Here is a 23,702-nt window from a genome sequence, read left to right as displayed (position 1 = left end):
TGCTGAGATCACAATTCACCCTGGTTATATTCTAAATGACTTTGCTCTTGGATGATGGCTTGATGAAAGTGTCATCCAACTAAAGAAAAAAGTTCACCGCCACAAGTTTCAAAAATGCTTTACAAATTCCTGGGATCATAGAGAAGCCAAATGGCACACATGTATCAATGATAAATGTTCTTTCAATGCTGAAACTATAGGTTAAAAAAAATTCTCCCTGGTTTGAAAAATCATCAAAGAAACTGTCAAGAGTTTCTTGGATCAAATTCAACACTGAAATAGCTCGCTATTTTACAAGGAAGATTAACCAGATGATGCAGGACGTTTGTATTTCTTTGATTCCTTTGACAGTATTCCCTTTGGGGTTCCTCTGATCAGTTTCACAGGGCAATTCTGCTTGAAGCACCTGAGGGGGGGCTATCCCAAATATAATTCCTCCACAGGACAGAAAAGAGCTTCTTCTCCCTTATTTGTTGGCATTCCTTTTGGAGACGTCAGCAGACCTTGGATGGCCAAGGATAATGGATCACAACTGAAAGAGTCACTTAGCCAAAACTTCAGAGAAGTTTCTAGCCCCAAAAGTGAAACTAAGGAGAAATGGAAGTGTTCATATCACAATCCATAAATTCCCAGCTCAACTGTCAGGCGTCTAGGGCTAGGAACTTTTTGTGGTCATTGCTATGGCCAAATCTCTTCTATCCTGTGACAATTCACATCACTTTCTGAAAACATTACAAAAAAAGAATCATCATTTTACAAACAAATATCTTATTTTAAATAATGCCTCAATAGCCTGTATTTTTAAAGAATTCTTTTGAACATTTCTAGTACTTTGAAATGTTTTCAATCCCATATGAATTAGCCTAGATATTTTTGTTAAACCATTATCTATACAAAGCTGGGGAAAAAAATAAATAAAGATACAGTCCCTCAGATCATCATCCCTTAGTTGCTTTATTCCTAGCATTTCCATTTCTAGTGGACAGGATACCAAAAGTAAAGCAACCATACAGTCTGCATCTTAAAACAAGACATATTTTAATATTTTGACTCCATTCAGTCTTACCACACCAAACAGAGTAAAATGGAATACTGTAAAATTTACCACATTCTTTCAGGTGTGCATATTTACTTCAGTGGGACTTAAGTGTAACACCATCCTAAAAGGCACGCTGTAGAGGGAGGGGTTGTCTAAACCAGAAGTGAAACATGCAGCTGAGAAGGGAGAGTAAAAAAGTATAGATCCTAGAAAAAATAAGCAATGACAGGAACAGAGTGAGAACATAAAAAGTAAATCATCTCAGTACAGGTACTGTAATTTCTTATCTATTTTGGCTAGCAGTGGTATGTACCTGCAACATATTTTCACCATTCAGCTGTACTGTGTACAAAAACTGTATTCAAAACATATGCTGGTGTTTTTAAGAAAAGATATATGTGGACATATAGGTAAACTATCAGCATAGTGTAACCTGGGAACTGATTTAGCTACAGCAACATATTGCATGTATTTTCAGGAATATAATTTAGTCTTGTTCACTAGATTTGACCAAGAAGACCATCCAAACAACCTCTCCTCTTCATTAATAACTGTTAAAAATATAAAGCAAACATATCCAATCTTTCTGAAAAAACAATAGAATTAGTTTTCCTTTCTTCTAGAACGTGAAACTCTGCTGTAACACCACTGTCACCTTATTCTTAAGCAGCACAATTCCTTGGCAACTCCCACAGTATTTCAAATCAGTTGCATAAAATCCATAGCAACTAACTTCAGAATTTGGTCTTTTTTTCTTCTATGGAATTTTCCTTGTTTATATTAGATGTTTGGGTATTGACATAATAACTATTATCATCCTTGAAACAGCCATTGAAGGTGACCAAAGTGTTATACTTTAACCTTGGCGATGGCCCATCTACAAATGAATGTAAGCAGTCTGGAAGATTAACGAGACATTTGTCTTCTCTATTCAGAGTAAGAATGCGTTCTGCTCAGATTCAGAAAGTCGAAGCACCATCTCATGTTATAACACAGGACTTAACAATGGCCTGAAAGCAAGGCTTTAAACAAGGTGTTCCTGACCTTATTTTAGGAAAATAATTGATTTTAGTCATTCATCAATGGATATTAGGACTGACTGTCACTGTGCCAACAGTCCAGGCAGGTCTTTACTTATTTTATAGGAGCAGCAAATCTTACTTTCATCCTAGAATGTTTTACCTTTATTCCCAAAGAGACTTGTGGGTATTTACAAAGATGCAGGAGGTTAGTCACCCTAGAAGCATTTTTTCATCGGTGGAAAAATGATAAGATTTAAAAGATGAATTTAAAATATGAATTTTAAAAAGACTAATTTAGAAGATGAGTAAGAACACTTTGGATCCTCATCTGAATCAGCCTCTTGCAACACCTGTCTACAGAAGTTACTGAAGATACACACTGAGCAGCATAAGCATGGTTCCTGATAGCATATGTAAAAGCTGGAGGTAATTCTCAACTGGCAACTCATACTTCTGCCAAATCTTAGAAAACAAGTTTATGGGAGTAACATTTACTGTTTCCATAGGCACTAAGCTGTCTAAGGAACCACAGTACTTCCTCAAATTCCTCATAGCAATTCTAGGGCAAAGTTAGCAGAAAGATTATTATGAAAATATTGATGAAAACTTTCCAAGTTTGATCACAGAAGGCAAAATTAGTCTAGTCCTGCTGGCTCATATCTACTTTCCTCAAAATAAAATTACTTGAAATAACAGCATGATGGCAATACAATTACATATAATCAGCATAATCAGATCACTTATTAGTACCTTAAAAAAAAACATTTCTTTGCTTCTCTGATTACTCCTGATAAATACAACAAATTTGCCTCAGAATTTCTTTTTCAGAAATAGACCATTATTAGTTTAAAAAAACATTCTGATGTTATTTGAATTATTGTTTTATCAACTATGCTTTTCAGGATTATGCCTACATAACCTATTTTGTAATATGGCTTATACATTAAAGGCTATCCAAAACTGGTGTCAAACATGATGAATTAAATGGGAAAATTAATGAGAAGGAGAAAAGAGGTTTTCTCCATGGATTTAAGCAAAAACAAAATGCTGGAAATCAGCAAAAAAAAGTAGGCCCAGGTTGGACTGAATTAATGAGCTTCAGCCAGAGCAAAAGTTTAACTTTTGTCAAAGCAAAGGACTCAAGGGTCTCTTGATCCTCATTTAGAAAGCTTCTATTTGAAATTACTTTACTCCTTCCCCTCTCCCCTCCTCAACAGGAGATTGATTGCACTTTCACTTCTCCTTACCTACCCACCTGAAAAAGCTGTTCTGCTTTTTGACCTTTTTGTTTTGTTAGGATATTGCTGTAATGAGTGTCAACTTTTGCAAGTCTTAAACTCTGAGCAGGTAAAGGCTTACTGACCCATGATAACTTCTGCATCTTCCTGCAGGTTGTCTCAATTCTAGAGCAATCTTGAGTTGCAGCACAGTTCAGCTTCTCTTTTCCACTGGAAAAAGTGATTCCAGTCATAATCTCAACATCTAATACCACTGCAATACCGTTGAAACCTTCTTCCCTTTCCCAAACAGCAAAAACTCTAATTTTTGCAATCCATGGAAACTTAAAGCTGAAAAGAGGCCAAAATTATTTTTCTCCCATATCATGTGCCCTGTGCTTTTACTATAGCATGACAAAATTCTCATCCGAATTCATGGTCAATTTTGTACTATCCAAGACAAATGACATCATTTTTAAAAGGGTATCTGAGTAGCATATATTTAGCATTTCACACTGAATAAAATCAAAGATGCTCACTACTACTTTAAATGATATTAAATGTATTTTACTTATTAAGTTAAAGAAAGTATCTTCTGAATTCATTTAGCAACCTTAAATTTGGTGTTTAGCATGAGAAACAGCACAAGTAGATATATGCCTACAGATACCAGTGCACATAGCTGTCACGTATATTTTGTTATCAGTTTCTTACCAACTGTTTGTGTAACTTTGTCAAAAATTAAGATTTAGACTGAAATGACTACTCTTCCTCTTTCATCATGCTGGAAAATTTTAGCAAACATAGCTCAGCTTTTTCTAAGAATGAGTTTAAGATTAGTTTATTGAATGTTATGTGTCTTTTCACCATCATGTAATAGATCCATCATCCCTTCTGGGCCAGAAATAATATGGTGTAAAAATTAAGAAAAAATAAATTGGTTACATGTGCTCATAAAAATAAACATAGATTTATGAATTGTAAATCTGAGTTATAAATAAGTCACCATTTACTTACAGTCTAAGAACTTCATAATAAAGGTTTGCTCCAATTAGTTGCTCAGCTGTACTAGATGTACCCTTTTTGATCAAGATACTAAGCTATCACCTATGAAGAAATAATTAAACGTTTATGTGGCTCTGTGATGTACTCATGTTCACAGAATTCTCTGAAGACTACCTTCTTTTTCTTCATGCATCTTTAAGACAATGCAAAGGCTGTGTTGCCCTGCCATTTCAGCATTAGACTACAATTGTTACAGAAGACACGTAAGTCCATGCCATTTAAAAATTCTCAATAACAGAATATATCTCAAACCTTCTCATTTTAAGGAAAAATCTCTACTCTGATCCACTGGACAACTGTGGATCTGTAAAGCTCCAAATGCAGAAAAAAACCTTTAGATGTTATCTAATTGTAAATCATACAGTTTTAGCAATCAATGCATAAATCAGTTTGCAGAGATTAAAACCTGTTGTCTGAATGAAAGGAAAGAAATCTACAAACTGGCCTCAGCAACTTGCAGTAGCATCCAGGAAGCGGTTGGTGTACAGCATGAAAATGAATGCAGAACAGTATTTTTCTGACAGATTTTAAGATATTAATGCTGACTGCTTTCATAAGCAATGGTCTATAAATCAAAGGACTAACAATAAAGTGGTAGTACAAACAGAAGTAAATGATCACTTTGAATTTTAGTAGAAAGTCTCTGAAAATCATCATTATGAAAATAACCTATTTTCAAGTCAATTGTTTTAGGAACTCGGTAAAATGTTGTACATTAACTGCTTAGCAGCAATTGTATCGTAACACAGAATAAAATATATTAGCTTTGGAAGATTCATGCCAAACTATTCTGTGATGTTAATAGAGCAGAAACAGATTGGTTTAACAGATTCATAAGTAAGATAAAATGCATTTTTACTCAGTCAAGAGTCCAACTTTTCTGTATATGTAAGAAACGTGCTTTGAGATTTGGCATATACACTTTGTTTAAATACTGAACAGATAATATAGTAAGAGGAATCTGTTTACAAGTAATAGACTTGTGTCTAACAGATAACAAAAGGTCAACAAAATACTTCTATTCATATGGAGCTCAAATGACTGTATGGATGAAGCATCATGCATCTGTTAGTTAAATGAGAGTGATTCTGAGCTTTGCAGTTGCCTTCAAAACTCTGATGCCAAAACATTTTTAAATGCTCATTTTTGCTGCAGCTCCCTTTGAAAGATTATGTAGAAATGAACAGGGTAGCCTCACAATGTTTTTGGGTTTTTTGTTGGTTTTTTTTTTTTTTGAGACCCCAGTATCCCAGTATCCCAGTATTGGAAAGCAAAGTGTCCATCTCAGTCAGTAATTTGAAAGTTTGAAAATTGGAATATGTTATCACTTCTTGTACTAGAAACAACTCTGTTCAAATAAACAGAATCCTGAGAAGATGGCCTTAGAAAGATCCTACTTCTTCATGAACATTCTTAGTCATAGACTGAGACAAAGTTGATGTTAAATAAAGAGAAAAACAGACTGAGAAGCCCTATCTGCATAACATTACACTGAATTAGTGCAAGACTTGATTCAACCACCAGAATTTTTCATCTCTTTTTACAGAAAGTGAAAAAAAAAAGAAAGAATTTTTAGTTTCTTTTTAAAACAACTAACAATGCAATGCTATTTGTCAGTGAAAGGTTTTTTGACAAAAGAAATGCTTTCATTGATTATCCTGAATTATAAATTACAGCTCTCTAATTCTTCCTCTTATAAATGAATACTCTTCACAATCTAGCCTTACATGTCAGACAAAAAGATGAAACTTTTATAATGGAAATTTAATTATAGTACAATTTTTGCCAGTTGTCATTCCAAAGTCATCTATAATTATGCTCAGGTCATTAAAAATTATTTTTTTCATTTACTTGGCCAAACATGCCAGTTACACATCAGTTCATCCTCTCAAACTCAACGCTGTACAACAGTAATTAAGTAACTTATTGAATATTTTTTGGTGGTTTTTTTTTTCTTTTTAAGCTAATTGCAAACAAAACATCTGCAGAAACAGTCAAAACAAAGAGCAACTGACAGACAGTTTGATTTTTGTTTCCAAAGAACATAAATTTTTAGAAATGAAAAGGCACTTCTGCATGTCAGGAGTAAACACTTATTATTGCCTTTTTGCTTTACATCCATTTTTCCATATGTATAATACTAAAAGGTAACAGTCCACCATAAATATCATTTTCTACTGCAAAATTTCTGGACCAAAACAGCTTCAGAGGGCTTTTTGAAAGTTTGGAATAATGAACTAATGGATAAAACTCCCTTTCCCAAAAGAAAACCCCCTTTTTCCTCACTAGGAACTGGGTCAAGCTTAACAGAATGAATAAGCATCAACTAAAGGCACAGATAGTTTTTAATATATTTAAAATAATTAAAAGGGTGCTCAAAGGATGGTATATATTGAAAGACAGCTAAATGCAGACATCAGAAGTATAAGTTTGAAAACATAGTTGTTAAAAAACATGTTAGATGGTTGGTCATATTTCTCATTCTAAAAAAGATCATCCTGTGGATGTACATGAGTACTGAAATGCAAGAGCCTTAAATCCTTAACTTTGTTGGCAGTCTTATTTTAATCTCCATTTTTTTGTTTTATCATAATGCTATGCATGGTGTGTCCCAATTTTATTTCTTACTTCTTTTTAGATATTTAAGTATTTGCTTGCTCAATGTCTTCACAGTCAAATGCTTTATTTTTGGGGGGCTAGAAGCCATGTAGGTACAGAGTAGCAAAAAAGAATATAAAGCAGCTTTCCTCCCTCAAACATTTGTTGCCTATAGGAATGAGTCTGGAAGAATCTCAGTTCCGGAGGGATGCCCCTCCCTGCCTAACCAACACACTCAGCAGTAATTAGATGGATTATCAAACTATATATATATATATATATATATATTTTAAATGTATAGAAATGAAGGTCTAGCACTCTTTGAACTGTTTCAGCTTTATTTTTCTGTAGTTGTAAACAGAAAAGTGATGCACGCTCGCTGACCAGAAGAGACCCTTGGACTGTAGGACAGCATTACCTATTTACAGCACTGCAGTGACCTAGCACCCTGAAGAGGAAGAGATAATTTTTTTTCCCTCCAAATTCAGGGTACTTCTTCATCAGGATTTGCCAAGATTTCAGGTCTCAAACCAGACACCTAATCTACAGTCTAGGCTAAAAAGTTGTAATGTACTTTACGGCAAAAGGTAGTACCAGAAAAGGCAGAACTCACAGCACCAGTTCTTCCTTCCGGGAACCTTCAGGAGGCTGGACTGGATTCTCTGTACAGTTCTACATTTGTAAAACAAACAGCTTTACCAAGACAAAATGCTTCCCAAGCAAAAAAAAAAAAAAAATGGAAAGCACCTGAGGGGTGTCATTGTTTTCCTTTGAAGTGAGGTAGAATTAATGTACCATTCATTCTGCAAAACTCCAACTTTTCTTTTTCATAAGCAATATTTTTAAAACAGAAAACCAAAAGGCTCAAAACTTAAGTATCACAGTGTTTCAACATAATTCCTGGTTGTTTCATGCTTTACAGATGCTCCGATAGAATTGTGCTGCTATGTGTTTTTAACAGCTGGCCAAAGTTGCTGGGCAAGATAGCACATGGTCTAGCAGTCTCGAACAACAAAGCGAGCCTTAAAATAATAAAACAGAGGAGCATGCCAGTCTGTTCCTCCATTTCTGTCTCTCAATACCCTTTAAAAACTTTGGCTAATTTCATCCAAATAACTTGTTTCAAATATAAATGAATTTGATGCAGTCCTGCCAGAATTTAGTCCCAGAGGACAAGAGAAAGCCAAACTAGTGCCCTCATTCAGGAGGCTCAAGGCAGACAAGCATAAGTCTAACATCAAACACTCTGTTTGACAGCAGATTCCTGGTTAATTGGGTGCTGGCTCTTACCTTGCAAGTCTGTCATAAGGGAAAATGGGATTACCATTGTAAGGTGGTGATGCTTAGCAGACAGATCTTTCAGAAATTAGGCTTCCATTGTCTATGGGACATCTTATTTTCCTGGCTTCTAAAGTAGATGGCTAAGTAGTTCACTCAACATTTTTTTTTTAATTACAAAACCTGTTATTTACAGCCTAAATCCCTTTTGGTCATAGGAGTGGGTGATACGTTCATACATATATATGAAGGAAAATCAGAATTCGATCAATGGGAATATACATCTGTGTGTAAGTATATACACACATATACAGTCTCAGGCACACATAATTATTTAATTTTTAGACATAAATTGAAGAAGTAGATATACTTTGGTCATTTCAAATGTATAAGTTATTTTGCTTTGGTTTTGGATAAGACCTTCTCCATTGATCAAGTCAGAGGAAAAGCCATCCTTTCCTGTCTAATATGCTATGGTTTTGCCAAAAAATCAGCATTATTAACAATGAGGCAGTATGGCATAACTGGATGTGAAAACTGCAATAACTGATGTGAAAATTGCCCTCAGAAGAGGGGAGAAAGTGCTCAGCACAAAGTTGTTAAGGATAAATTCAAGACACCTGTGGAACTTCACAGGGAAGGCACCTACATGCAAAGCATTCCCTTTTCTGTATTTCTAATTGTGTTTAATAATAGAGTACCAATGCATTTATTTAAATCTGCAGTAATAATATTTCTGAAAAGAGAGATTCAAAGCATCCATGGAACGGTTCATGCTCAGTTTGTTCAGAACAATATAATCCTAAGGAATGCCCTATTAATATTTTTCACAAGTATACCTAATATACCACTTCTATTAAAGATGCCCACATACCAGTCTTCTGTTTATAACCAGTACACTCCCAGCTTGCTGGGGTTTTTTTTCACTCAATACTGAGAAATTCTTCCTGAATCGAAGTTGGGTAAAATAATTTTCTGCGTGTGTTTTTTGAGCTTATCCTTCTAATTAATAAGAGACTGCAACAAATCTGGAGATGGAGATATGTCATAGGAGAAATCATATTATCTACTTTTTCACAAGGGTCATTATGTTTCCTTCACATTCCTACTACCTGGCAGATGTGAAATTAATAATTTTGCCCCTCAGGTTTGCTTTAAGGTGATGAAGGTTCATTTGTCTCAAAGAGCAGGTTAATTTCTTCCTCTGCAAATGTTTTGAAATAGGAATCTAATAAAGTGAAGAACTAAGTCTTCATTCATATGACTGCTTTTCACATGACCAAAGACAGTCCTACCTGGCATTTCTTTTTACAAACACTCAGATTCCACCTCTATATAAATCCAGCTTTCCTTGCCAGGTAAGAATCCTAAATGCTTCTCCTCATTGTAATGAGGAGTTCCTGAAAACAAACGAATTTGACAGTCAAGTTTCATACTCTGTCTCCTTATCATCATTAGAATGTGTCTGCATTCCTTATACACTCCAGCACACCTGTCAGAGACAGGGCCAACAGACCTAGATTTTGCAGCAGTTTTCCTGTCTTCTTCGTGGTGGGGAGGGAAAAGGTTCTGCTTCGCCAATGAGACCTCTGGATGTTGTAACTAAACCAAAAATATGTACTTACAGACAGGTGAAGAGACAAAAGTGCAGGGATTAGTAATAACACCAGCTTGTTTGGTGGCTGATGTTAGGAAAAGTGTGTGTGCACAGGCTGAAGATTCACTGAATGGACGACCAACCTGTGATTTCCCCTGTGAAGGAAAGACATACTTGGGATGAAAGGGCAGATACCTTGATAATGTTTTATTTTCTAAAATAAAATGTTTATTTTTCCCTATCATTGGCAACCACAAATCTGAAGTTTCCAGAATGATGTGGTGGAACTCAAACTTTTGTCTATGATAAAGTCTTACCATCATGCTGTACCTCACTGCTTATATAGCGTTGGGGAAGGACAGGAATATAGTGGAGATCATGATACATCCCTGCTTGTGAAAGCAGACTCCAGGAGAATTTACTAGACACCATGGTGACAGCTCCTCTTCCCAGAGTTTGACGGAAACTCGGAATCACAGAATTGTTGAGGGAGGAAGGGTCTGGTCCGTCTGGCCTAATCATCCCCTACCCCACCCTTGCTCAAAGAAGGCCAACTACAGCAGGCTGCTCAGTACCAAGGCCAGACAGCATTTCAGTATCTCCACTGCTCTGCCCTCACCTAAAAACTTTTTCATTGCAGAAGGCTGTCAGAGTCACCAAGCATGACTTCACCTTTGTGAATTCATGCTGACTTCTCCTGATCACCTTTTTGTCCTTTGAGTGCCTGAAGATGGTTTCCAAGATTGGTTGTTCCATGACCTTCCCAGGGATTATGGTGAGGCTCACTGACCTCAAGTTCCCTGAGTCTTCCTTCTTGCCCTTCTTGAAGATCATAGTGGCATTTGTTGCACATGCATTTTCTGCTGTTTACTGCATTTTCTTTACTTTCATGGACTTAAAGGACTCCCAGAGAGGAATTACAGATAGAGACAAAGAGGAAGAGAACAACGAAGGCTGGCTCTCTGGCTTCCAAGACCCTAAAGGCAAGAAAGGAAGTCTGGAGGAAGGAAGAATTTCCCTTAGTTCAGGAGGATCACACTACAGATCATTTAAGCAAATTTGACACCCACAAATCCATGGGCCCCAATAGGATGCGCTCCTGAGGGAGCTGGCAGATACTACTGCCAAGCCACTCTCCCATCATCTTTGAAAGGTTGTGGAGGACAGAAGTGCCTGAGGACTGGAAGAAAGCCAAGGTCATTCCAGTCTTCAAAAAGGGCAAGAAGAAGGACTCAGGAAACTACAGGCCTGTCAGCCTCATCTCCATCCCTGGAAACATGATGAGACAGCTTATCCTGGAGGTCATCTCAAAGCATATGGAGGAAAGAAGGTCATCATAAGTAGTCAACATGGATTCACCAAGGGGAAATCATTCCTGACCAGCCTAATAGCCATATGTGATGGAATAACTGGCTGGGTAGATGAGGGCAGAGCGGTGGACATTGCCCACCTTGACCGCAGCAAGGCTTCTGACACTGTCTCCCATAACAGCCCCGGAGGTCAGCTCAGGCCGTGCGGGCTGGATGAGGGGACAGTGAGGCGGATCGAGAGCTGGCTGATGGCAGAGCTCAGGGGCTGTGACCAGCAGCGCAGAGCCCAGCTGGAGGCCTGTAGCTGGCGGGTTCCCCAGGGCTCAGCGCTGGGCCCAGCCCTGTCCAACGGGCTCCCCAGCGCCCTGGGTGAAGGGGCAGAGCCCTCAGCAAGGCTGGCGGTGACACAGCCCTGGCAGGAGCGGCTGGTACCCCAGCAGCTGCGCTGCCGTTCAGCGAGGCCTGGGCAGGCTGGAGAGCTGGGCGGGGGGGACCGAATGCAGTTCAGCAAAGGGGGTGCCATGGGGGCCTGGGGGGCATCGGGAGGAACGTGGCCGGCAGGTGGAGGGAGGTGATCCTGCCCCTCTGCTCTGCCCTGCTGAGGCCGCACCTGGAGCGCTGTGTCCAGTGCTGGGCTCCCCAGTTCAGGAGAGACAGGGAACCACTGGGGAGCGCCCAGCGGAGGCCTACAGGGATGATGAGGGGACTGGAGCATCTCCCTTGTGAGGAAAGGCTGGGAGAGCTGGGCCTGTTCAGCCCGGAGAAGGGAAGACTGAGAGGGGATCTTATCAATGCACACAAATATCCCATGTGTGAGTGTCAAGGGGACGAGCCCAGGCTCTTTTCAGCGGTGCCTGGCGACAGGACAAGGGGCAACGGGCACAAACTGCAGCACAGGCAGCTCCATCTGAATATGAGGAAGGACTTCTTTACCCTGAGGGTGACAGAGCAGTGGCACAGGCTGCCCAGAGAGGCTGTGGAGTCTCCTTCTCTGGAGACATTCAAAACCTGCCTACCTGAGATTCTGTGCGACGTGCTCTAGTAGAACCTGCTTTAGCAGGGGATTGGACTAGATGATCTCTAGAGGTCCCTTCAAACCCTGACCATTCTGTGATTCTGTGATTAAGTGAGTTGAAAGAGATTTTTAATGGAAATTTGGATTGTTTTGTTCTTTCTTGTCCCAAGAGCTCCAATAAGACAAGGAAAGGCTGTTCTGTAAGACAGCATCAGAGAAACCAGTTCAGTAAGGAACAACCTGGGTGCTTGTTTCCAGTCAAGTGGCTGCAAAGGAAGAACTTTTATATAGTAGTCACAGCTGGACATCACTGTATTTTCATTAGGGCGCTTTCAAGGAAGATACATTTTTTTGTTTCCTAATCAGAGTTAAGTGACAACTGACACAGATACATGGACATACATCCCAGTAGGTAATATTTTCTTGGAATTCTATTAAAATCTAAGCTTACCTTCTGCACATCCAAAAGCTGTGATTTACCTGCTACACTGCAGAAAATCCAATACTAGCTTTTACCCTTAAGAAAAAGTGGATCTTATATGGGGATGATTTGTGTATCAGAAAGGCATTAGGAGAAAGACAGTACTGTAGGCATTCTTCATTTCAAATTTCTATTGAAACTGTAAGTTACTTTCACAATAAAACCATACATGAAATGTTAAATTCACTGTGGACTTCCTATTCTGATAAATCAAGCAACTTTCTACTAAAGTTTATTACAGCTCCAGGTTTGGAATGGTGACTTTAGAAATACCATTGAATTTTTCTAGGGAAAATAAAATGGTGCAATATCTGCAGCCCTCCTTCTCAGGGTTCAGGTGTCTGTGATCTGAGATCTAGCTCTGATATAACACAGATGCACAGCCTTGATTCAAATTTCTGAGAAAATTGCTAAGTTCTGAGAAAGCTGTAAAAAAGAACCTGCGGTACAGCAAGTTGACATTTTCTTATGATTGTAAAACTAAGTGACGTTAAAATACTTTGTTATATGCCTGAAAAAAACCTGAACCCATTCCCAGGCAGAACCCCAAGGTACAGCAACAAAAAGGAAGAACTTAATTCCCAGTGACAGAAACATCCTTCCTCTTTTCTTGAGACAAAAAGGTCAAAAGATTCAAAGAAGGCTGCAAGGACAGAGAAAGACAGCCACCATTTCAATGTAGAAAATTTCTTAGGAAGGAACCCATCTTTCCTAATAATGATATAAAATGGGGAAGGACATGGACATAAGCAGAAAGTACCACTGAGATTCAAGACCGGCTAGGGCATGAACACTGACAACGGGAGAAACTAACTACAGAATGAATGACAAAAGAAGTTGGGAGGGTGTAAAATAGGGAAGAGCAACTGCAAAGATGATTGAGTATTCAGAATGTCATACACTAGGGGCTGTAGACTGTCCATCTTGTAGGATTTGGCAAGTGCTCCATGTCATGGGGCAGGAGGGAAGTGGTGGCATGGGGTACTATCTGGTGTACCCCAGCACATTGACTTTGCATGCAGGGTTCAAGGCGGTTGCTGGCCCGTATCACTTGCCTAAAGATATTTTTGTCTGTTGCAACCTGATACAGTTGGAAAGTGTATGACAGTAAAGTACTGTAAAATTTGTAGGTACTATCTAAAATGGGTAGATGGGGAAGATTAAGAGTTTTTTATTTTGGCTTTGAATCAGGCTACAATTTTTAACGGTGAACTATCTTCCCTATGTGAATACTGTATTTCCATGCAGTTTTTCAAATGGCTATAGACCTTATATGCTTGTAAGTTATGCACCCCTTTTAGCAATGATAAGGAGAAAACAGGGAACTTAATTAACATTCCCAGGTAAAAGTAGGGTTGTTGATCTGGTCCATGTCTGATCGTTTTCTGGATCTGGTAACAGGAGATGACGTCTTAATTGATCAGAGGGAAGAGGATGTTCATCCCATCAGTGAGCATTTTGGCACATGCAGATTTTTTCACCATGACACTGATGTTGATGGGCAGCACAGAATTAGCGAAGTAGTTTTGACACCTTGGAAAATCACCCAGCTGAAGCCAAAGCAGCGAGCAAAATGAGTAAAACTAAAAAGAATAATCTTTAAGAACAGGGATTTAAAGAGTTCCTCTGCTCTGTTCTTCCAGATTGTAACAAGCCTTCCAGGAGTGACAGACAGTTTACAGCTAAACTGCAGCAGTGATTCAAGAGCTAAGTTGTGCTGGGAGTAACAGCTTTCCTCCTGACAAGATCAGGTGATGGGATAGAAGAGAGAGCAAAATGAACTATGTTAATCAAAACATCTCTGTTACTTCCTTGTACAAGGAATGTCTGAATTCTCTGCATGGAAAATTATTGGTTAAATTGACAGTGATTATTTTTCCAAATACTCCAGGGCAACAATTGTGTCTTAGCACAGAGGAGTAGAGTTCTGACTGCAAAAAAACCCTATAATTTGTGGATAGTTCATGAGAAGTTTCTTTCATGACAGTTTTTTATTTTTTTATTATTATTATTTTCTTAAATTCCAATACAGTTTTCTGGTTCAAGAAAGGAAAAGATGCTTATTTTCTAGGATTATTCCAAATGTCACAGTGAAAAAGAAACACAATGAGAAAACAGCAATGATTTTCCCCTGGCAGGGCTTAAAAATCCCCTCCCTTAGCAGAAGAGAGTATTTTATTTTACTTTTTCTTCCTAAGCTAGTAGCTGGCTTTAAGCTATAACTGTTCACCAGCAGATTCAAGGAACAACATTGCTTAGAAATAATATTTCCTAATAGGGAGACCATAGTACAAAAAATTTACAAGAGCTCATTTAACAGTTCTGGATTTGCCAGGAGACTGTTTTCACGGTGGCACTGTCTCATCATCAGAATGCAGGGACACATACTGGATCAAGATTTGTATCATGCAATGCATGTCAAAGACAAAACATGTTGCAAAACACTGAAATAAATAATTCTACCCATGGAAATATTGATATGGGAAGAGGAAACTAGCCTACCTTATTAATCTTTCAACATGCCTACTTAGGTTTTACTATGGACAGTTCTACGCATTGCGGGTCAGATTTTGAGAAGATTTGATTCTGGACTTTTACAGGCACCACAGAATTCCCAATCTACTTCAGTAAGGGATAACAGGGTTTTTTTTAATAACTATTGATTCTCAGATTCTCAAACTTATTATATCACATGTGATAGCGGCACTGTCGGTTCTGTGCTTACACACAAGATGATGTCTTTGGTTCAAATATTTGTGCAGCTACTTAGTAGCTAGCAATGTCTGGGTGGTCGAGGTCTCCATAGCAGTGGCTGGCATCAAGAGCTTCACACTGAGCTAATAGTCTTATTTCTCAGATAACGGTGTCTGAAGTGTGAAACATTCTGATATTCTGCCCCTAAATAACTCTAATTGTGAGCCACAACTATGGAATTCTCATTTTAAAACTATACCAGAGTGAAAATGTACGTCAGAGAAATTTGAGATACACTGTATAATGCATGTGTTCTGTCATGTATCTCCTGAGGAATTTTCTTCCCATCTCTGCCCGCCCCCCTTTTATCGTAAATGGCAACACTCTTCTAGGTTCATAACACCATATGAGACAGCTGTGGGAAGAAGGAGCTTTGAGCATAGCAACTGGTGATTCAACATCCAGACAACTTGGAAAGCCTCAATTTTAGACCTTGAAAAGAAAAAAAAACCCACCTTTTTTTCAAAGTCTGGCTCAAATGTGGTTCACAGTGGCCAAAATCCATTAAAATTCTCTTTTTGAAACTTGAATTCCATGTTCTAGGTTAAATCTAATCCAGACCTAAATGTAATTCTTTGGCTTTCCTGAACACTAGACTGAAAGAGCACTTACATTTATATTACATTTCAACAAAAGGAAGCAAAGCACTTAGAAAGTATGCAACTGCTCCACTGAGGGTGATGCAACCAAGTGAGGATTTTTTTTTCCTTTGCATTCTAATTATAGATGCTTTTATTTACTAAAGTTACAGATAAGACTTGTCTATTACAAGCCTCTGAAATCTCATCTTGCTAAAATGAAAACATATTTCAAATGCTTTGGAGAACTATTAAGATTATTGAATGTCTAGCATATTGCTTCAAGTTTCCAAGTGGTTCACTAGACCCCTAGGGAACAGGCAAGCAGCATACAATTATCACAGTAATTAAAAAGGTGCAATGACTCTTCTCTTAAAGACTCCTGTTTTATTAACTCTATGGTATGCTTTGGAGACTGGCATTATTTTACTCCTACCCAGCTTAATTATACCATCATTAGTTTATCAGCATCTCTTTTTAAGCCCCTGGGCCAGTTATTAGCATGTCACTTGCTAACAGTTAACCAATAACCACCACCCCTTCAAAGCAGGATCTTCTGCTATAAAAAAGCCAATTTGTAGAGACAGATTTAATATCATCATTCAATTTATTTTTTTCAGTCAGCCATCACTTTCTGCTTTTAATTTAAGGGGGTTACTGTTTAGCTTAATGAAAACACAAATAATGCTGATGTATTACAAGGCATTACCAGGTAATAAAACACTTCCAGTACATAGTGGTTTATGAGACTGGATGCATGTTTTTATACTCAACAGTATGTACCACTGAAAAGACCAGAAAGCATACGATGTTGTTAAATTAACTAAAATTCTGGATTTCTCTGTCTACATGGTCTGGCTGGGATGGACTTAATTTCCTCCACGACAGCCTATAAGATACTGTGTTTTGTATTTGTGACTAAACCAAGGTTGATTAACACACCAGTGCTCTGAACGCTGCTAAGCAGTTCTTGCACAGCCTCAAGGCTGCCTTTTATTCCCACTCCCCCCCCCCTCAGAGAGTAGACTGGAGGTGGACCAAGAGGCGGGGAGGGGACACAGTGGGAGCAGCTGACTTCATCTCTTCAAAGGTATATTCCGTACCATATGATGTCATAGTCAGCAATCAAAGCTCAAGGAAAGGAGAAAGAAGGGGGGATGTTCATTGTTTTGGTGTTTGTCTTCTCAAGTAACCATTATGTGTGCCAAGGCCCTGCTTCTCAGGAAGCGGCTATCTAACAGCTGCCTGCCAATTGTAAACAGTGAATAAATTTCACTCTGCTTGTAAGCATAGCTATTGCTTCCCCTACTAAACTGTCTTGATCTCAGTCCATGAGTCTTCTTGCCTTCCTTCTGTTTTCTCCCTGTCCCATGGCAGAGTGAGCGGCTGTGTGGCTGGCATCAACCCACCACACACTCTAACCCTTTAGTACAGACAGGCTGACCTATACAGCACCCGATGTTACATTAAATAATCATATAAGCAGATGATCAAACTATGAGAAAAACTGTTTTAATTGTAAAATAACTGAAGTACTTGCATATTAAATACATACTTACCTTGTCTAGACAGACAATTTTACATTATTATGAAAGGCATAGTGACCCAGAAACCCTCGTAAAGGGAACTCAGATTTATTTTTGTGCTTTGCTTTTGACTCAGCTGAAGTTATCTTAACCCAGTAAAGAAAATCTTACAAATACTAAAAATGCTTTACTATTATTATAACTTAGCTGTACTGCTTTTTTATAAATTTCATTAAATACTTCTTTCCAGTAATGAGAGGAAGGAAAAAAGCAAAAAGAATATCAAAGAGTTAGTACTTGCATAAGCTTCTGTCTTTAAAAACATAATATTGTACTTCTGACAGCAACTATATTTCATTCCGTACTTGACATCACACCAACAAGTTCAACTGAAATGCCATTCAGCCCCTGACACGTGGCTAGGTGACTTTACAAAAAGCAGCTTTACTTACTTTTACTTTTCATACACAATGGAAATACATAATTATTTCTGTTGAAGTATGTAATTTTTGCTGTTAAAAAGACAAACAATACCAAGCCATTCCTTAAAAGGTTAGGGTCACTAAGCTAATACAATTTGCTTAGTCCTGTGTCCTCTAGGTACATTTCTGCCCATCTTCCACCAACTTCACGGCAGCAGGAAGAAGATTCACAATATTGGGGGAAAATACTAGTGACAAAAAAAAAAATTCCAGGTCACAGTATACTCCATTATTTTCTGAGCAGCTGAATCCCAAATTAATATCACTGCCACTCTTTCTGAAAATTACTGTAAAACTGTTTTTGTATAATATATTTACTTTGTATCTTTTTACAGTCAAAGGTCAGCACTATAAATTATAATATCCAAAACAGGAGGCAAGACTGCTACACAGCGCCACAAATCACACTATCTCATTTAATGAAAAGACATGCTGTCAGTCACTCAAGAAAGCAGTCCTTTGCTAAACCTCATCTGTTAACTGAAACTGAACAGTGTATACTTTTGTTCTTACATAGGATCTCCTTCCACTTTACAAACATTTGAAATACCTGACATTGAAAAAAGGAAAAAAAGAAATTTTATCCAAAACAAACAAAATCTTTAACAAGCTTGGGATACTAGCCAAAAAAAAAAAAAAAAAAGAAAAAAAGAAGAAGAAAAAAAAGATTAACTAACCTAAAACCCAAACATATGTTGGCAAGGGTGTGTGTGTGTAATGAAACAGAGAGAGCCCAATGCATACCTGTTTATTTATACAGCACTCTACACTGACCACTTTAAGGCATGCACAGGCATGATTTCATCTGCAATCTACAGCGGCACTGAAGTTTGGTTTCAAGGTCACTGTAGCTGGCAAATGCTAATAGCTTATACTTAAAAACATTCACTCTTAATTCCTGCAGCCTGCTCATTTAAGGTAGACAGTAAAAAACTGCTAGTGAAATAACATACTTATTCAACCCTAGAAAGATGCTTACAACTTTCCAATCCCTTTGAGTACTCACCAGCACATTTTGTTCTTGTTTTGAGAGCTGGGCCAGGAGATCCGGTTCCTCCTTCACCTGGTCTTGTAAGTAATACACTGATTTCATATTCTGTGTCAGGATCGAGGTGCCCAATCTTATAGCTCGTGGAGTCCACAGGCTGTATATCATACCAGCTTCCACTGGAAGTTCGATACTCAACTTCCCTTTGAATAATGGGTCCATCCCCATTGATAGAATTGGCATTCAACTGTATCCACAGGTAAGTTGCACCGACTGAGGACAGCTGAGGTGGAGCAATGGGAACTGGTGGCTCTGAAGCACAATAAGTCACAAAAAGTAGCAATGATTATACCGCCATTTTTTCTACTTCTAAAAAATTCAAATAAGCAATAGGTTTTGTACTATATTAGAGCTGAAGACTGCATAAAAATACGGATATGAAGAAATTTTCACTACATATCAACTTGTTTCCAATAAACTGCAATATGCAAACCCGTCTGCTTATGCACTTGGCGATTTTAACATGAAGCTTTTGTTTATACCATGTAACTTCAAAATGGGTGCAACTGGCATTCTATTCACTAAACATGACACGGCAATTTTTAACTTCCAATACAAAAAGAAATATGAACTCAGGTTTTCTTATCAAAAGACAGTTCTTACTGGATGGAGATATAAATCCTACTCAATACTAATATTTTTAAGCTGAAATTGATATTGTAGTCTATCCTTAGACATAGCCAGAACAATGATTTCTGCATGAAAACAAAATGAATTTTTTATCCATTATTTCCCAGGAACTGTAATACTCAGCCTTGATATTTTCAGACTTCTGTGTAGGCAGATTAAATATAGCCCATACTGGGACCGGGGCTGTTTAATATCTTTGTCAGCAACACAGACAGTGGGATTGAGTGCACCCACAGCAAGTTTGCCAACACCACCAAGCTGTGTGGTGCAGTTGATAGCTGGAGGGAAGGGATGCCATCCAGAGGGACCCTGGAAGGCTAGAGAAGTGGGCCCATGCAAACCTCATGATGTTAACAAGGTCAAGTGCAAGGTCCTGCACCTGGGTCAGGACAATCCCAAGCACAAATACAGGCTGGGTGGAGAATGGATTGAGAACAGGGCTCAGGAGATGGACTTGGTGATGTTGGTTGATAAGAAGCTCAACATGACCTGGCAATGCATACTTACAGCCCAGAAAGCCAACCGCATCCTGGGCTGCATCAAAAGAAGGGTGACCAGCAGGTCAAGGGAGGTGATTCTCCCCTTCTACTCCACTCTTGTGAGACCCCACCTGGAGTGTTGTGCTCAGCTCTGGGGTCCCCGACATAAGAAGGGCATGGACCTGTGGGAGTGAGTCCAGAAGAGGGTCACAAGGATGATCAGAGGGCTGGAGCACCTCTACTATGAAGACAGGCTGAGGGAGTTGGGGTTGTTCAACCTGGAGAAGAGAAGGCTCCACGGAGACCTTATAGCAGCCTTTCAATACCTAAAGGAGGCTTATAAGAAAGACAGGGACAGACTTTTTAGTAGGGCCTGTAGTGATAGGAGAAGGGTTAATAGTTACAAACTAAAAGGGGCTAGATTTACGTTAGCTATTAGGAAGAAATTCTTTACTGTGAGGGTGGCAAGACACTGGACTAGGTTGCCCAGAGAAGCTGTGGATGCCCCGTTTTGTTCAAGGCCAGGCTGGATTTTGAGCAACCTGGTCTATTGGAAGGTGTCCCTGCCCATGGCAGGGGGGTTGGAACTAGATGATCTTTAAGGTCCCTTCCAGCCTAAACCATTCTATGATTTTTCACGTCCTATTATCTTTGTTAAATAGAAGGAGTTTCTAAATGAGAGCTGGGGGAATTGTTGAGTCTTTACTATGAGTCTGACTGTATTTCATGTAATTGCTTGTTTTCACTAACAACCATACAGAAGCAGTACTCTTTCTCACTGAGCAAGCACGTGTGCAATCTCTTGATAGGCTGCATTGTAAAGATTTTAAAAGTGAGCAAAATTTTAAAAACACTTTTATTTATTAGGTGATGGACATCTTATTTTAAATTAAACTGCTGAAGTAATTTGCAGACATGTCTTTTTAAAGGTAAATAAATTATTTTTTCCCTATTGATTAAGCAGGAAATTACTTTGCTGTTTCATGCGTCACATCTGTCTAAAATTCACCTTCCCATTGGTTAAAATATATTTAAGTAGAATAAAACCAGGCCACTGTAATAAGGCCCTGTTTGATCAAATATTCTTTAACGTACCTATCAGTAAACATTGCCACCTTCTTAAGGCTACACAGACTACATAATGAGCACAGAACATCTCCCTTTCCTAAGCTGTGGATTGAGATTTATTCTCTTCTGCTAACCATTTCCTAACATGTTGAGATATAGGTAGTCAAACAGAAGAAAAGTGTAATTTATACATTTCCCAATTTTCTCAAGGACTTCAAAGTCAGAGTTAAAGAACATAAAAGAATGAAACATAAGGGAGAAAGGAACTCTGGAAATAAGTATTGGTATTTCCTGAGAAAAAGTAGAATTGTAGAATTGCTGTTTTAACAAACATGTTAATTATCCTATGTGATGCTACCTTTTTTCATGTACAGAAAGAGTACTCAACTCACAGAACACTAAGTACATTGAAGATTACTGTGCCTCAGACAGTTTCTAATTAGCACTATACACTTGCACGTAAGCTTCAATCTGTGCAATCTGTTAGTAATTGCTAAAATATCACATCACAAAATAGTAAACATAGGCAGTGGTATTAGATATATTTTCACCTTAACAAAACTAATTGATTACTATCATGAACATGATAAAATGGGCAACAATCCAGAATGTCTCCAAAGATGTCTACTAATTATTACTGATTGGGATAGACATAAAAATAGTTTAATATATTTTGATAGATTCCAGTACATAACAAAAAGCATTGTTTACATTTTCAAATCAGAATGGAAAACACTATTACATGTCAGTAGCAATATATGGCAAAGCAATGTCACCAGTTAGACACATACTGCAGTTTTATTGTAATTATTGTCCCTGTAGTATACGAACTATGGCTTCATACAGCAATAGCATGTCTGGAAACAGTTCTGACTTGACTCGAAATGATTTAGCATCAATTTAAATCATTAGGCTGTTTTGTGAACCAAGACATGAAATGGAACTTTTATAGAGCATCCTAAGGCATTTACTTAGCCATGCTGAAAGAACAGTTAATTACTTTCAAGTTTCAAATGCTACTAAAGGCTGTTGAAGTGCCATTCAAAATGCGAACTCAGGAGTTAGGTCACTAAGGTTAGTGGTTACACCAATTCGTTCCAAGTACTACAAGTACTTGAAATAGACAGTATTTTATTGTCTTTTTATCCCTTGGGGCATGTTTTTCATTCCTTTGTGACCACAGTAGAAAAGGTTAATGCAAGCTGCATTATTTCAGCAAAGCCTGCATATACTGCAGTTTAATATTAGTAATGTAGTTTAATAATAAAAGTAGTCTTCCTACCAGAGATCAAGGTTACATAAAATGAGCCTTTCATTACAGATATGATGCTCATTATTAAGTGGCTGGTCATAAACATGAGACCAAGAGTTAAGCAGACACTTTAATACAAACTATGTACTACCAAATATAATGAGACAATTTAATGACTAAAGTATGAAAGCTGTTCTTCTGACATTAATTTGTTCCTTCTGTAAGTAAAATTGTTTATTTTTTTTAGGATATTGAGGAGTTCAAATCACTTAATTAGGTAAATACCAGACTGCAGCAGCACTGTCTTCCACTAGAGGCAGTTTTACTGGTGGCCACTACGATAGTCTCAAAAAAATTCCATGCATATTATTTTCTGATTAATACCTTTAAGAAAATGGTACAATAGACCTGTGATTTTACAGCTGTGTACATTCAAGGAAGGATTTTCAACTGATTGCATAAACAAGTTTGTAGCATAGGCTATTTAGTACAATGGTTTAGCTTAGGAGTTCTTCCTTGTAGATACCTTGAAATAAGTAAACAAAGCTATTCAGTACTGTGAAACCCCTTAAAGATAGGGTTTTGAAACAGAATGTTAACTCAAAAGAAGAAGGTAAGTTTATCCATAATTTCAAATGTAATGCTTTTTAGACTTTGGACAGACAGGTGATGTCTTCTTGAATTCTGTGACAAATGGTGATGGGCATAAGCCCTTATGGAAAGAAAATAGTGGCCACCTTACAGAGCCAGAGGTCTGCAGATGACAAGAAAGTTTTAGGTAGATGCTCTCATGTCATCCTATGTAAATGCATAATTTACAGTAAATATGAGAAAAAGACAAAGCCTTTATGATAAGGAGCAGCCCTTCTCTTATGCAGAGGATAAAACCAAATCTAGTCATACATGCATATAACCTATTTATTCTTATGCACTTTTATATTAATTTGAAACATATTTGAAACAGTAACTCCTTTATTTACACTGTTTTGTATTTTAAATTATACGGAATTTCCAAATGTCTTCTACAAGATCCTAACTTCTTCCTGTTTTCCAGTTTTAAAATTTTAATAGGGAGGGAAAAGGCACCACACAGAGATGCCAGTGGAGATAATGGAAATCTCTGAGATTTAAGTGAGTTATAGAACACAAAAAAATAGACATTTCTTTTCTGTGGCTTAGAACACCTAACTTGAAAAATGAAAAAAACCCTACTTCAACACAAACAGGAACACTTTTCAATTTTTCTTTTGAGGTGAATGTGTG

At 38.0% G+C, this 23,702-nt stretch overlaps 1 protein-coding gene across 12 annotated transcripts in view; it reads right to left on the bottom strand.

Annotated features, from left to right (window-relative positions):
* The window catches only part of PTPRM (protein tyrosine phosphatase receptor type M), a 482,524-nt gene that overhangs the window by 263,244 nt on the left and 195,578 nt on the right, over positions 1-23,702 (bottom strand). For all 12 annotated transcript variants that reach the window (XM_037380694.1, XM_037380695.1, XM_037380697.1 and 9 more), the window contains one exon: positions 18,969-19,262. In XM_037380694.1, coding sequence (XP_037236591.1) covers positions 18,969-19,262 — 294 coding nt within the window. The remainder of the gene's footprint in view (positions 1-18,968; positions 19,263-23,702) is intronic.

The sequence above is a fragment of the Falco rusticolus genome, chromosome 3 (assembly GCF_015220075.1).
Source record: "Falco rusticolus isolate bFalRus1 chromosome 3, bFalRus1.pri, whole genome shotgun sequence".
Lineage (NCBI taxonomy): Eukaryota > Metazoa > Chordata > Aves > Falconiformes > Falconidae > Falco > Falco rusticolus.
Note: the sequence above shows the minus strand (reverse complement) of the source record. Positions and strands in the feature narration are given on the sequence as shown.